This window comes from Polypterus senegalus, chromosome 10 (assembly GCF_016835505.1).
Source record: "Polypterus senegalus isolate Bchr_013 chromosome 10, ASM1683550v1, whole genome shotgun sequence".
Taxonomy (NCBI): Eukaryota; Metazoa; Chordata; class Cladistia; order Polypteriformes; family Polypteridae; genus Polypterus; species Polypterus senegalus.
Window position 1 is genome coordinate 66,335,512 of NC_053163.1, and position 14,351 is coordinate 66,349,862.

The following is a 14,351-nucleotide window of genomic DNA, read 5'->3' on the forward strand; positions in this document are numbered from 1 at the left end:
TTCTTCTATGAGAAATGGAAGAAGAAAAGCACATAAAGACATTTGCATGTCCGCATACGATTTGCTTCACCGCATCACACCATTTATCAAATATTGAAACACACAGGTTTGTAGCGGGGCTACATAGATTGTGTTGTCAAATTTCAGTACTGAGTGCGTCTTGTTTCATTGTCCCGTTTACTATTTGTGTGTGTATCAGTAAATGCCGTCCCCGTAAAGGTGGACGGATAAAAGAAGAAGACCACAGCCTCAAACCTGGAAAACACCTGTTTGCTATTAATCAATTACAGCCGTCACAGGACTGTTTAAGCCATCAGGAGGGAATAGCCAAGAGAGAGAGAGAAAGGAAGAGCGATGAGAGAAAATAAGGAAAGGAGACTTTTTCATTTCACGACCACGAGCCATTTATACCTGCTGTATTCCACATCGTGCATTTCATCCAGTTTGTTTTTCAATTCGCTGGACTGACTTCAATATCCTCATCACGAGAGACCCCGGTGTCGGACTTCATCATCTACCACACACCGAGGATCCACGGTGAGGCTGTTCTATTTTGTTCCGGGAAAATCAAACGACTCATTTACCACTAGTTCAGTCAACCGTATTCAGGACAGTTTTTATAACCAGACTCAAGTTCATGATCATTTCCGTATCTCATTCATTTTTATTATTTGTGTTGTTTGTTATATGTTACAAGGTCAAGGGAGGGTTTTGTTGTATTTATATATGGTGGTGTCTCATTGTTGATATGGTGGAGGGATATTTATATTTAAGCTTCTTTCTATTTTTGCATTTGACTTGTTGTTTCATTTAATACATTTAATCAGTATAATTTTACATATCTGCTTTTGTGAGTTTATATTTACACCGTCGATTGTGGGGAAAAGTGTACTTTGTTAGAGATATAGCTTGATAGTTAGATTCATCTCAGTAAATTATCCAGGCCACAGGTCTTGGAGGTGTAGCTGCCGGCTGGGTAAGTTGTCAGCCGTTACAGGTTGATCCTGTTGGAGCTGTAAGCCTGCTATTGCATGCTGATAGTAAACAACGACACTGATGTTGTGTACTGAAACTTGAACACACACGCCACCCATATTTTTGCTGGAATGGCAACTCACACACGTGTCTTATTAATTTCAGAGCATGTGTCAAAAGAACGCTGGGAATGTATGGCAGCCAAGATGCATGTGTGTATGCGTTCTGAGCATGATGTATAAACCAGCCCTTAGACTCGCAGTTCATTAGATGGTCCAGAAATTAAATGAACTGATCAACAAAGTAATGAATACAAACTCAGATGTCATTAATATTTTATATTGAAAATGTTTTAAAGTCTTTATCCTGAACTAAGTAATATTAACATATATAAAGTGTAATATTTCTAAGATTCATCTGTAACTTTTTACATTAATTGTAAGTTGGTATTTTAGCCCTTCAATATGTTTAATTTAATTTTCACACTAAACTGACTTATTTAATAGTTCAGTGTTTATATACCAAATATATCTACTGTATGTCAAAAGTATTGCAACAGGGTTAAAATTTTGTTTGAATTTGTAAAGGTTTTTACAAATACCCAAACACAATTTGAACATTATCAAAGTGATCTTTCTCGGAGTGTCGGGATGTGACTCTATGGAGAGGATGACTCAAAAATGAGTGACTGACTCAGTCCAAATTTATCCTAACAAATGTTTAAAAACTAGACGATTTTAAAGAAAAACACTGCGATTCTATTTACTGTACATTTGTGCACCAGCTGCAGGGGAATTATATATATATATATATATATATATACACTAACAAATACCACCAGCGGAGAAGTAGTGTGTTAAAGAAGCAATGAAAAAGAAAAGGAAACATTTTGAAAATAACGTAACATGATTGTTAATGTAATTGTTTTGTCACTGTTGTGAGTGATGAGTGTTGTTGTCATATATATATATTTACACACACACACATAAACATATATATATACATATCTATACATATACACATATATACATACATATATATATCTACATATATACACATACATATACATACACACATACATACATACACACACATATATACACACAAATACATATATATATATATATACACACACACACATATATAAACATATATATACATATACATACATATCTACATATACACACACAGCTATTTCGTATCAGTGCAATACGCTGCTTGTTAAAACGGATGACTCCGCTCTTACGTGCAAGTCTGCGTGGATATTATGAACTATCGATTTGTTCAAGTTCTATTTAAATTTTAAATAGAAGGAATTTTTATTTAGTCGACAGAAATATCTTTGGTAGGAATGGTAAAAACAGACAGGAATATTATTCCTGAATAAATCAACTCAAACCTTAAACAACTTATAATATTTTGCTCTCCATAAAAATATATCCTGTCTAAATTATACAAGTTAGAAATAAAGTAAACATTAAAAGAACAAACATTCAAATTTCTTTACTCTTATGTAATTTTATATAAAAAATAAACTTAGATTTTAAATATCCCAAAAGATTTTGCTCTCCATAAAAATATATCCTGTCAAAATTATACAAATTCAAATATGAACATGCTGCATAACAAAACCTGGAAATATAAATAAAATGTGTTCCTTTCAGCAATAACAAATCAAATCATTCAGTTGTCTTTGCTCATATGTCATTTTAGAGCTGGACGCCTGGCATCTTTTTGGCCACAGGTTCGTTTCTGTTTGCTGTGAGGTTCTGTGTTGTGGAGATTCTCAGGATGGATTGCAGGTGCTCATCAGTGAGGCGACTCCTGTGTGCTGTTTTGTTAGTCTTTATCACTGAGAAGAGCTTCTCACACAGATATGTGCTACCAAACATGCACAAGGTTCGAGCCGCATGTAGACGGACTTTTTGTTCTTCAAAGTCACCAAAGCGCCGCAAACTCAGTGCGCCAGTTTATCAGCAAAGTGCGATTTGGGAACACCGTAGTGACGACTTGGTTTAACATTACTTGGCAACAGGGAAAGAGGGGAAAGTTGCACTGGTGCATTTGTGTCTCCATAAAAGCAGCTTCACTTGAAATCACTTTGTGATTGTGCACGGGTAAAACGTCCGCTGAAGTGTCAGATTCTTATTTATTCTGCTTTCTGTATCTTCTGCATTGCATTCAGGTTACCCTGATGTTTTGTCTCATAGTGCCGTCTTAGATTAAATTCTGTAATTACAGCCACATTAGCTCCACAAATGAGACACACGGGTTCAGTAAACATATACTCAGCCTCCCATCGCTTTTAAAGGCTCTATTTTCAGAATGAACTTTTCTCTCCAGCATCGCGTGAGCTAGCTTCGCAATAAGTGTTCGGCAAGGCAGCTGAAGCGCTGCATTATGGGATCTGTAGTTTATTGTGTTACCAGCGCTTCATATACCTGGGCCATTAATAACAATAATACAGTATATAAAATGATCTCGGGGCGGATATAATTACACGCCGTGCGGATGTGGCCCGTGGCCCTTGAGTTTGACAAATATGGACTAAATAGAACTTGAAAAGATATATTTTTTGAAATGTGATCGCGCAATTCAGATAGAGTTGACGCGCACTACAGCCTGCATCCTCCCTCGCTCTTACTTTTTACCGCTCATCTAATGAATACACTGAGTATGGCTTTACCAAAACAATCATTGATGGCTAATAAAGTATCCATTATTCGAGTATGTAGATCGGATATATATATATATATATATATATATATATATATATATATACCCGTATCGCATGAGAAGTAGTGTGTTAAAAAGCTAGAAAAGAAAAGGGAACATTTTAAAAATAACGTAACATGACTGTCAATATACAGTATTTGTTTTGTGAGTGTTACTGAGTGTTGCTGTCATCAAGGATTTGATTATCATTATTTCTTTCAATCAGGTTCGTATTTGTAGGATGTGTTGTGTTCAAGTTACATTCCGTGTTTGTCAATCGTTGTAAAGATGACAGGTTTCTTTCATCGATTCGTTTCTTACTGCATCAATAAACAGCTCGTCTTCTTCTTTATCTGAGACCTGACACACTGCATGCACGGGTTTTTTTACACTGTCTTCCTTTAGCGGACATTGACTTTTTCCACCGTGTGCTTTGTTTCCGCAGTAGCTGGATTTATGAATATGCTTATCAGACGCTTCATATTTTTGCTGCCTTTTCAATTGTGTAATTCGGTTTTGTTCAGCTCTTGGAACTGTTGCCTTTTATCTGTGCACGCGCCAGTTCACGTGAGCCGCTCGGTGTACATGCAACGAAGGTTCCCAGCTGTGCTGGTGCCATCTCGTGCTATGTCCATGGCTGTATTTAATGTTACCTTAGTCCTGGCACTTAAAACTTTCTCTCGCAGTTTAGCTGAGTTTGTGTCAAACACCACCCTGACCATCTCATCTTCCTCTCCATAAACACAGTCCTTCACCCGTGAATATTTAGTGGGAGTTTGCTATTGGATTGCCGCTGACGGACGGCCTTATATGGGCAGGCACTAAATTACAAACGCCAGCGGCAGCCTGTCTATGAACTTAATTTAAAGTGTAGGTTTACATCGTGCTTTGTTTCAGAAGTAGCAGAACTCATGAATATGGTTGTATATGTCACTCGCTCGCTTCTTATTGTTTCGCTGCCTTCTCAATTATATAATGCATGTTTTCTTCAGCGCTTTTCGAGGTCTTCCTGGTTTTCTATGTACTGCGTGATTACGTGGGAGGCGTGATGATGTCACATGAAACTCCGCCCCCACGGCGTTCAAGCTCATCTCCATTACAGTAAATGGAGAAAAACAGCTTCCAGTTATGACCATTACGCGTAGAATTTCGATATAAAACCTGCCCAACTTTTGTAAGGAAGCTGTAAGGAATGAACCTGCCAAATTTCAGCCTTCCACCCACACGGGAAGTTGGAGAATTAGTGATGAGTGAGTGAGTGAGTGAGTGAGGGCTTTGCCTTTTATTAGTATAGATAATATATATATAACACACACAGTGGTGTGAAAAACTATTTGCCCCCTTCCTGATTTCTTATTCTTTTGCATGTTTGTCACACAAAATGTTTCTGATCATCAAACACATTTAACCATTAGTCAAATATAACACAAGTAAACACAAAATGCAGTTTTTAAATGATGGTTTTTATTATTTAGGGAGAAAAAAAATCCAAACCAAAATATATATAATTTTTTTTTTTTAAGCACAAACAGCTTTTTAAATTTTATTCCACCCAAAATTGAATATTTGCCTGCTATATTTTTGCTATTAAAATGACATCTTTATATCCAGAAAGTTATGCAGGATACATCTATTATTTATTTATAGCAAATTTATTTGGGACTTCATAGTGATTCATTAATTACCTCTTTGAACGTGAAACATGCCATCTCCTCTGAGTGTGTTGTGAAGAGGGTATAGAGTAAAAGAGCATGAGACTTTAGCCATAGCAGTGTCTGTATGCAAATGAATTCTTTCAAAGGGTAAGTGACTAATGACTAGACGACAGTAAATGCTTTTCTACTAATCTTGCCTAGCTAGGCATTATGCCTTATAGTTATATGGTCTTAAAAGAAACGGCCCTTTTCATAATACATTTGATTAAGTTTGTTTGTTTATTCATCATATTTCCCAGTTAGAAAAACTCATTTACAATATACAACAGTCTTCACTAAGTGAATGGGAGGTGATTCTGGGACTGCAGGAATACAGAACCAGGGCTGGGGTTTAATTTATTTCTGGTTTGAACATAAATTTGTTTATTCCTAATATCCATATTACATACAAATAGGTCTGCTTTTTTAAGCTATAGAAATATTCATCAATAGCTGTATTCATTGTAACTGTCTAAAGGTTGATAATATTGTACTGGGGCAAAGTTATTAATGCAGGATATACCAGGGCGATCAAGAGAATGACAAGTTAATATTCTAGACTTGCCTGTCCACGGCAGTGCAGCAGTAGACACTTGTGCTTAAATCTACTATAATTAGTTTTCAGAAACTGCAGGGATGAAATCTAAGTATTAATCTCCCTTGCACCTATTCTTCCATCTTCCAGACCTGCTTATTGAGAGCAGGGTCACAAGAAAGCTGGAGCTGTCTCAGCAAACATTGGGTGCAAGGCAGGAATAATTCCTGGACTGGGTGCTTTTCCATCCCAGGGTGAGCACGAACACACATACTAGGTCCAATTTGTCAAGGCCAATTCACCTAACCAGTCTTTAGACTAGGAGGAAACTGGGGAACCTAGTTGAAACCCACATGGACCCAGAATGAACCTGCAAACTCCATATAGGGAGCACCATGGACCCAAACCCTGGTTTCTGTACTGTGAGGCAGCAGGACTACCACCATGCCTTTCAGTAATGACAAATTATACAATGACTAGAAAAAAACAAAAAAAATTAAGTTGGTGAGAAAACAGTGCTAAGTATACTCCATGAAAAGATGGGTGTTTTTCAGTATATTTGCATGTATGATCATTTGATCTTCATTTCAACAGTGTTGATAGATACAAGTGATCCGCTATATGAAAATTAGATATTTCCTTTTGTTTGGTAGCTGGTGTTACTCCCTTTTAAAAAAAGAAATAAATGAAAAGTAAATAAATAAATAAATTTGCATTACTTGTACAGTAGTTGTCTATCAGTCTGCTACTTATAATAAAATGACAAGTGTAAATAAACAGAATTGGGCACATAAAAATGCTTTTCCTCCCTTACATGTCTACACCCTTTAGTGGATGGAAAAAATGTTTCAGAATCCAAATTAAAAAAAAAAAAGTTAATAGTTGTGAGCGACAACCTTGTATCCCCCATAGAAATGACAGAAGCGTAATTGCTAGTTTCTGGAAGTATGTAGACTAAAATGTTTTATTTAAGCTCAAATTAAACTGATGGGTATATGCAGTTTATATTTCCATGTGCTTACCACTCTTTGTTAGGTTTATTTCAGTGCTTTGATATACTACTTTAATTAATTAATTTAGTGTGCTGTCTTTTTTTTTTTTTCCCCCCCCTGTAGCTTTCATCTATTAGTGACCATGGTTGTTCCAGAAGGTGATGCAGCTGTACAGCCCTCAGAACACTGCAGTTCAACAGAGCTCAATTTGGTGGTTGATCCAGGTTCTGGGTTTGAGGCTAATCAGGATCAGTCTGGACCTGAACTGGAAGAAGTTCGAAAGTTGCAGGAGTTGGTCAGAAGACTTGAAATTCAAAACCAGCAACTCAGGAATCGAGGTGGAACAAAGTGCTTTGGAGCAAACAGCAACCTTACTGGAATTAGCAATATTAATGACCGGACTGTAGGGGACAAATCAGGACAGATCCGATTAGAAGGAAACATAAATTTAACCAGTTCTGTTATGAATTTGGAGATGCATCTTGAAGCAAATGCCATCAGTGAAGAAGAATCAGTTGAAAGTAATAATAGTAAAAGCTGTCTTAATGAGAAACTGGCCCCTGATGAGGAAACTAGAGAAAAAATGCAAAGTGAAAACTCTAATAATTCCCTGGATACAGCTGCAAATAACCTTTTATTTTTTGAGGAGGAAACTGTTTCAGAAGATGTATTTGGTCAGTCAACCCTGGATGAAGTGGAAGTTTTAGACTTAGAAGACTGTAATGAAGGTGAAGAAGACACCTGGTATGTAATTATCTACTCCTTTAAGAAAGAAAGTAAAAGATGAAATATATTTGAATGGAACTTTTACCAGTTGTTTCAGTTAATAATAGCATGTGTGAAAACAGTATGTTTTTAAGTGATAATTAAAATATAAATGCTATTCTGTATAGTGTGGATCATAAAATGGGTTTAACTTGGTTGCCATATCCTCGCAGAGCAAATGTGGGCAAAACCCCTTCTCTTACGAACATATACTTTTATACACTATTAGATGCACTCCTGTGACTGTTGTCTCATTCACCGCACACACACACATTACTGTAAACCTCACAAGATAAAGAGTGAGGGATTTCAGCATAGCATTTTAAAAGAATGATATGAACATCACAAACCTACAGTTAGGTCCATAAATATTTGGACAGAGACAACTTTTTTATGATTTTGGTTCTGTACATTACCACAATGAATTTTAAATGAAACAACTCAGATGCAGTTGAAGTGCAGACTTTCAGATTTAATTCAGTGGGTAGAACAAAACGATTGCATAAAAATGTGAGGCAATTAAAGCAATTTTTTAACACAATCCCTTCATTTCAGGGGCTGTATTATCTTATTTTCTTACCACATACATGTACTAAATGTATTCACTAGTATGTTACTTACAGGTGCCGGTCATAAAATTAGAATATCATGATAAAGTTGATTTATTTCAGTAGTTTCATTCAAAAAGTGAAACTTGTATATTAGATTCATTCATTGCACACAGACTGATGTATTTCAAATGTTTATTTCTTTTAATTTTGATGATTATAACTGACAACTAATGAAACTCCCAAATTCAGTATCTTGGAAAATTAGAATATTGTGAAAAGTTCAATATTGAAGACACCTGGTGCCACACTCTCTAATCAGCTAATTTAACTCAAAACACCTTCAAAAGCCTTTAACACTAGAATTATCAGAGCCTACGAAAAAACTCATAGATCCGTCCCACCTTAAATTGCCTCTTAAAACCGTTCTCGCCTCTCCGCCATCGTGAACGCGACTGAGAGAATGGAACTGAATTTAAAAAAAAAAAGAGCTGACCTTTACAATTATCATGCATTTACACTGGCTCTTACAGACTGACTGAAATCAAATGTATGTTTTTATTCTAAAATAGTTAAAAAATAAATAACCTTCGCCATTCTGCCTGCCTGAACTCCCTGTCTATCTATATAGTAATAACAGTAAATTTATTATTATATAGGAGCTTCCCTGTCTGCCTTTCTATATATCTATCCCCTTAGCTGTTTTTTATATATCTACAGTATTATACAGTGCCTTCCCTCTTTATTTATATATCTAGTGCCTTCTCTGCCTGTCTGTCTGTCAGTTCATATAGCGCTGAACTTACTGCTCTGTACTATTCTGTCCTCAGCATGTCCTGGAGTACAAAAGAAACGCCACCATACAGCAACATACGCGAACTGGCAAGATCGGGGAAAAAAACACGCGGCCACTGATTACAAGCCGCAAGATGAATGAAAGACACAATGTATGTAAAAACATCATTGCACTAATGCAATATTATTTGAAAACGAACAGTGTCAGATCGGGTTTGAATATGCGCCTGATCTGACGCTGTTCGGTTTCAGATAATATTGCATGTACTGTGCGTTGAAACTGCTGCACTGAATAAGCTGATGCCTTCTGTAAGAGCATCAGCGTGTATTCAAACCCGATCTGATGCTGTTCGTTTTCAAATAATATTGCATGTACTGTACTATTTTAGAATAAAAACATACATTTGATTTCAGTCAGTCTGTAAGAGCCAGTGTAAATGCATGATAATTGTAAAGGTTATCTTTTTTTTTTTTTTTTGTTTTTTTTTTTTTTAATTCAGTTCCATTCTCCATTGCGTTCACGATTCCCCCGCCACCCCTATATAGCACGGATCGGAAATCAGCAGTTCTTAGCATTGCACCACGCAAGCTGTTGTATCAACCGCCTACTGTAACTTGCTTTATTTTTTCTTCACTTATAGTCTAGAATAAAAGTGCGCTTGTTTTGTTATACTTGTACACCAACATATGTTCCTGTGTCTGAGCGACACGGGTATGCTCAAAAAATAGACGTGTAATTAGGGGTGGGCGGTATGACCAAAGTTCTATATCATGGTATTTTTCTAAATTATCCCAGTTTCACTGTATTTGACGGTATTTTTTTCCCCATGCATTAGTGGATGTCAACCACGTTTTCCACTGCAATTACTGGCTAAGAATAACCTATTCCACTGTCAAGAGTATTGTACATTGTACAAAAAGAAAACATTTTAATGTGCACACAAGTAATAATACAGTTTTGTATTGCCCCATAAAGTGATAGTTTTCAAGGGGGTGGCACTAATGGAGACGGTATCACATTGCATGACAGATGCAGTCAAAATATAGAACCTTTTTATTGAACAAATTTTGCAAAAACAAACTATAATTTTGACAACATATTTTCAACTATACAAAGAGGCATTTAGACTTAGTAAAATATCCAGAAGTGCTTGTCAAAAATTGTATTGCACCGAATATGAATATTAGAAAAGAAATAAATCCATATATATAATTCACTACGGCAAGACGACCATGGAAAGCACGCCGGAAGGGGCGTGGATTCACTGAGCCGCCGACAAGTAAGACACCTATGGCGCACGCAGGAAGAAACCACGCCAACCAACTCCAAGACCATTGGATACGACGACAACTTGCAGAGCCACGCCCACCAACTCGGACGCGACGCTACAGAAGAAACGGCGTAATTTATATTTGTCTGTCGTAGAGGCCACGTGCACCTGCACGTTGACTGTTCATAGAGGCATGTTTCTCGCGAGGTAAATCGCCATATGCAGCGTGTAAAACGGCTTGCGAGGGGTATCCCATGGGATCTTTAAAACAATCCTTTACAACTGAGGTTAAAACACAATGAAGTAAGCAGTCTTTAAAAGCCGAGTTTTCGGTTACGACGCACGACCGCATGCACAATAGCAAACTGTTTTACACACTACATACAGCAATTCGCATTCGCGACAAACATGCATCTTCTTGCGCCTGCAGAAATACAGAAGACATTTCCCTGCCCACCAACACTCTTTTTTCACCGGTCCGCGTCTACCCTCGCTCTCTAGGCATTCACACCGCCTGCCTGCGCAAAAACTCACCGACCACCCAGTTAGCCTCTTTCGTCTGTGCTAGGAGTCCACATGCACGTCTAAGCCACGTTAACTTTTCATTATTCTTTTCGGTTTTGACACCCGACCGCGTCCATCATGAAAAACCATGCAAAATGAACAACGAAGCCCCGCCCAGAAACTCTACCCCTCCTCCCACGTGCTCAGGAACGCACCTCAGACCACTGCCCGCCAAATCAATCAGCTCATCAAACACATACTCCCTTTGGTCTGTGCTGCGGTCCAAACCCAACTGTGAGCCACATTGACAATTCTTTTGCCCTCCATGGCTACCTCTTCAAATGTATTTCATGGAAACAACACTTCTTTCAATGTTATAGAATTTCCTGCTTCAGATAACTGTTTCTGTCAGACGGGTTTTTTTTGGAGAAATGCCATTGACGAAACTGTTGCTCTCAAACTTCGTAACATGGCGGTTAGCTTTGTTTGCTAACATTGGGATAACTTCGGTGACGTGGTGTCCGATGTTCTTAGTTACAGAGGCATTGTTATACAGTCTGCTCAACAATATGCCTATTGTCTATGGTGGCAAGGCAGAAATTGTGGCAATGTCCCAAATCCTTCCAGCTACTATCAGCATTTACTTCCAAGAACGTCCTCATGCCTCTCCTCGAGTTTACAATCCGGCCCAGCGTCTCTTCATACCCCTGCTCTTTAGTGGTCCTTTGGATCATGGGCATTACGAGGTTCTCATGCCTCTCAAATACCCACGTGATAACCTTCTGGTGACATCTTTTGACTCTGTCGGTATGTGCACACAGGGTGTACACCCACTTGCTCGCCACACTAATGTGACGTCACCTGCCCACTCTCCTCTTCCTGAAAAACATTTACAGACACCCTCCCCTAAACACACGCATTCCACACAGGACTTTCAATGCACCTTTTGTTCCAAAAGCTTCAGAGTGCACAGATATCTGAACTCACATTTGAAAAAACACAACACTAACCGAATGATGCAATGTGAACATTGCCGACAATGCTTCGAGATAACTCGCGCTCTCAAAAAACACTTACGAACTCATTCCACTCTCACCTTCAATTGCACATTTTGTAACGAGGACTTCACAGGTGAGATGGATCTCCACAACCATATACAGATCCATTCAACACAAAGCTTTGTATGCAAAATTTGCGACAAACCCTTTCACGCACGCAGATACCTTACTAACCATCTCGAAACACATTCCCTGATGAATTCTTTTCAGTGTCAACACTGCTCCAAAACCTTCACACCCAGAAATATCTCAAAGCACATTTAAACACCCACTCCACTGAGCAAACGCATTCCAAACAGATCTTTGAATGCACGATTTGTTCAAAAACGTTCCGAGTGCAGAGATTTCTCAACATGCATTTAAAAACACACTCCACTGAACGAATTATGCAATGTGAACATTGCCAGCAATGCTTCGACACAACTCATTCCAATTCCCTTCAGTGTCAACACAGCACTAAATCGTTCATGCACAAACATCGCATTCACTTTTCTGCAGCTTTTCAAGAAGATACCGCCATTCACGTCCAAGAACATAACATTGACCTACCTGCCGCACTATGTGCTTCTTGCAATGCTCTTCATTGGCCAGCAGAGGTCAACAAATCCGGACATTACACTAGGTGTTGTCATGCCGGCAAGGTGTCTTTGCCACCGCTATCCAAACCCCCTCTTTTATTAGAAGACCTCTTGACTGGCAAGAACCCGCTGTCCCGAAATTACTGTGATCATATACAAGCTTTAGCTTTCACGTCATTGGGCACACACTCAACCGCTCAACCATCTGGACAAGGACTGTATGCTTTCAGAATCCACGGTCAAATTTATTACCAGGTCTCTCCTTTATATAACAATCCTGACACGTCACCACAATATGGTCAGCTATATATCTTCGATTCTGCTGAAGCTACTAGTCACTGTTTGCAAAAGGAATGTAATTGCGCTTGCATTGACATTTTTTTGCTTCAACTAGACAACATGATACGACAGGTTAATCCCTTCGCAAAGTCTTACATGCAAATGCATGACATTATCACTCAGGGTAACCCTGTTACTCCTGTACGAATGGTGTTCATGGAAAATCCAGGTCTGGGTAGGATAAGGTATTTCGCCCCGTCCAGTCAAACTGATGTTGCTGCTATCTTTGTAGGTCAAGACGGGGAACCTCCTGCACAACGCGACATTTGCATATATCCAAGGGGAGATGCTTGCAAGTGTATCTCTGTTCTCAATATGAACTGTGACCCCATGGTTTATCCACTGCTGTTCCCTTACGGAGATCCAGGCTGGCACATACAATTAACCCATGTTGAGGAAAAGCGAAGCGCGAAAAGAATGCGAGTCACACAGCTCCAATTTTATGCTTTCAGGCTTGCCATGAGATCTTCATTTAGTGTCTTGCATTCCAGTGGCAAACTCTTCCAGCAATACATCGTTGACGCATATGTCAGAACAGAAGGCGCGCGTCTACATTACCTTCGCTCACATCAACAAAATTTGTGTGTAGAGCAATACAGGGGACTTATGGATGCTGTCACTGCGAAAGCCCAACACCATGACCTCCGCCCTGGACAATTGATCATTCTTCCGATTGCGGTCCGCCAGTTTTCAGTCACGGATGATTGTGTGTTGGTTCGTTCTGTGCATTGTTGCAATGTTGCTTTTCTTGCTGATTTATTACATTGCCGAATTTTCAAATGTTAATTTTCTCCCAGTGCTTAAAAATTATTAAAAAACCGCCCAGATTATGCGGCGTATGGTACGCCGCGGGTTGGCTAGTAGTAAATATTTTTTGTAAACCATCTACACTTTCTGTTAATGTTAACAATCTCTGTCCATTGACACGTTAAAGTGACTTTTTAAACAACTTTAGCATTAAACTGCATAATATTAATAAATCTATACTAATAAAAGGCAAAGCCCTCACTGACTGACTCATCACTAATTCTCCAACTTTCCATGTAGGTAGGTAGCTGAAATTTGGCAGGCTTATTCCTTACAGCTTACTTACAAAAGTTAAGCAGGTCTCATTTCGAAATTCTACACGTAACGGTCATAACGGTCGACAACGTCCGCCATGTTGAACTTTCTTATTTATGGCCCCATCTTCACGAAATTTGGTAGGCGGCTTCCCTGCGCTAACCAAAACCAATGTACATATTTCAGTGGTGTGACGCCACTGTCAGCTGCCATATTGAACTTTCCAACCTCACTAATCCTCCAACTTCGCGTGTAGGTAGAAGGCTGAAATTTGGCAGGCTCATTCCTTACAGCTTACTTACAAAAGTTAAGCAGGTTTCATTTCGAAATTCTATGCATAATGGTCATAACGGTCAACAATGTCCGCCATGTTGATCTTTCTTATTTATGGCCCCATCTTCTCGAAATTTGGTAGGCGGCTTCCCTCCACTAATCGAAACCAATGTACGTACTTATTTGGGTGGTATGATGCCACTGTTAGCCGCCATATTGAACTTTTCAACAGTCTTTGTTACTTATG

General features: G+C 38.6%; 1 protein-coding gene across 3 annotated transcripts in view; it reads left to right on the forward strand.

Annotated features, from left to right (window-relative positions):
• Positions 1-14,351, forward strand: part of zgc:66447 (SLAIN motif-containing protein-like) — a 68,160-nt gene that overhangs the window by 21,804 nt on the left and 32,005 nt on the right. For all 3 annotated transcript variants that reach the window (XM_039765886.1, XM_039765885.1, XM_039765887.1), the window contains one exon: positions 7,035-7,655. In XM_039765886.1, coding sequence (XP_039621820.1) covers positions 7,054-7,655 — 602 coding nt within the window. In that variant the 5' untranslated portion in view covers positions 7,035-7,053. The remainder of the gene's footprint in view (positions 1-7,034; positions 7,656-14,351) is intronic.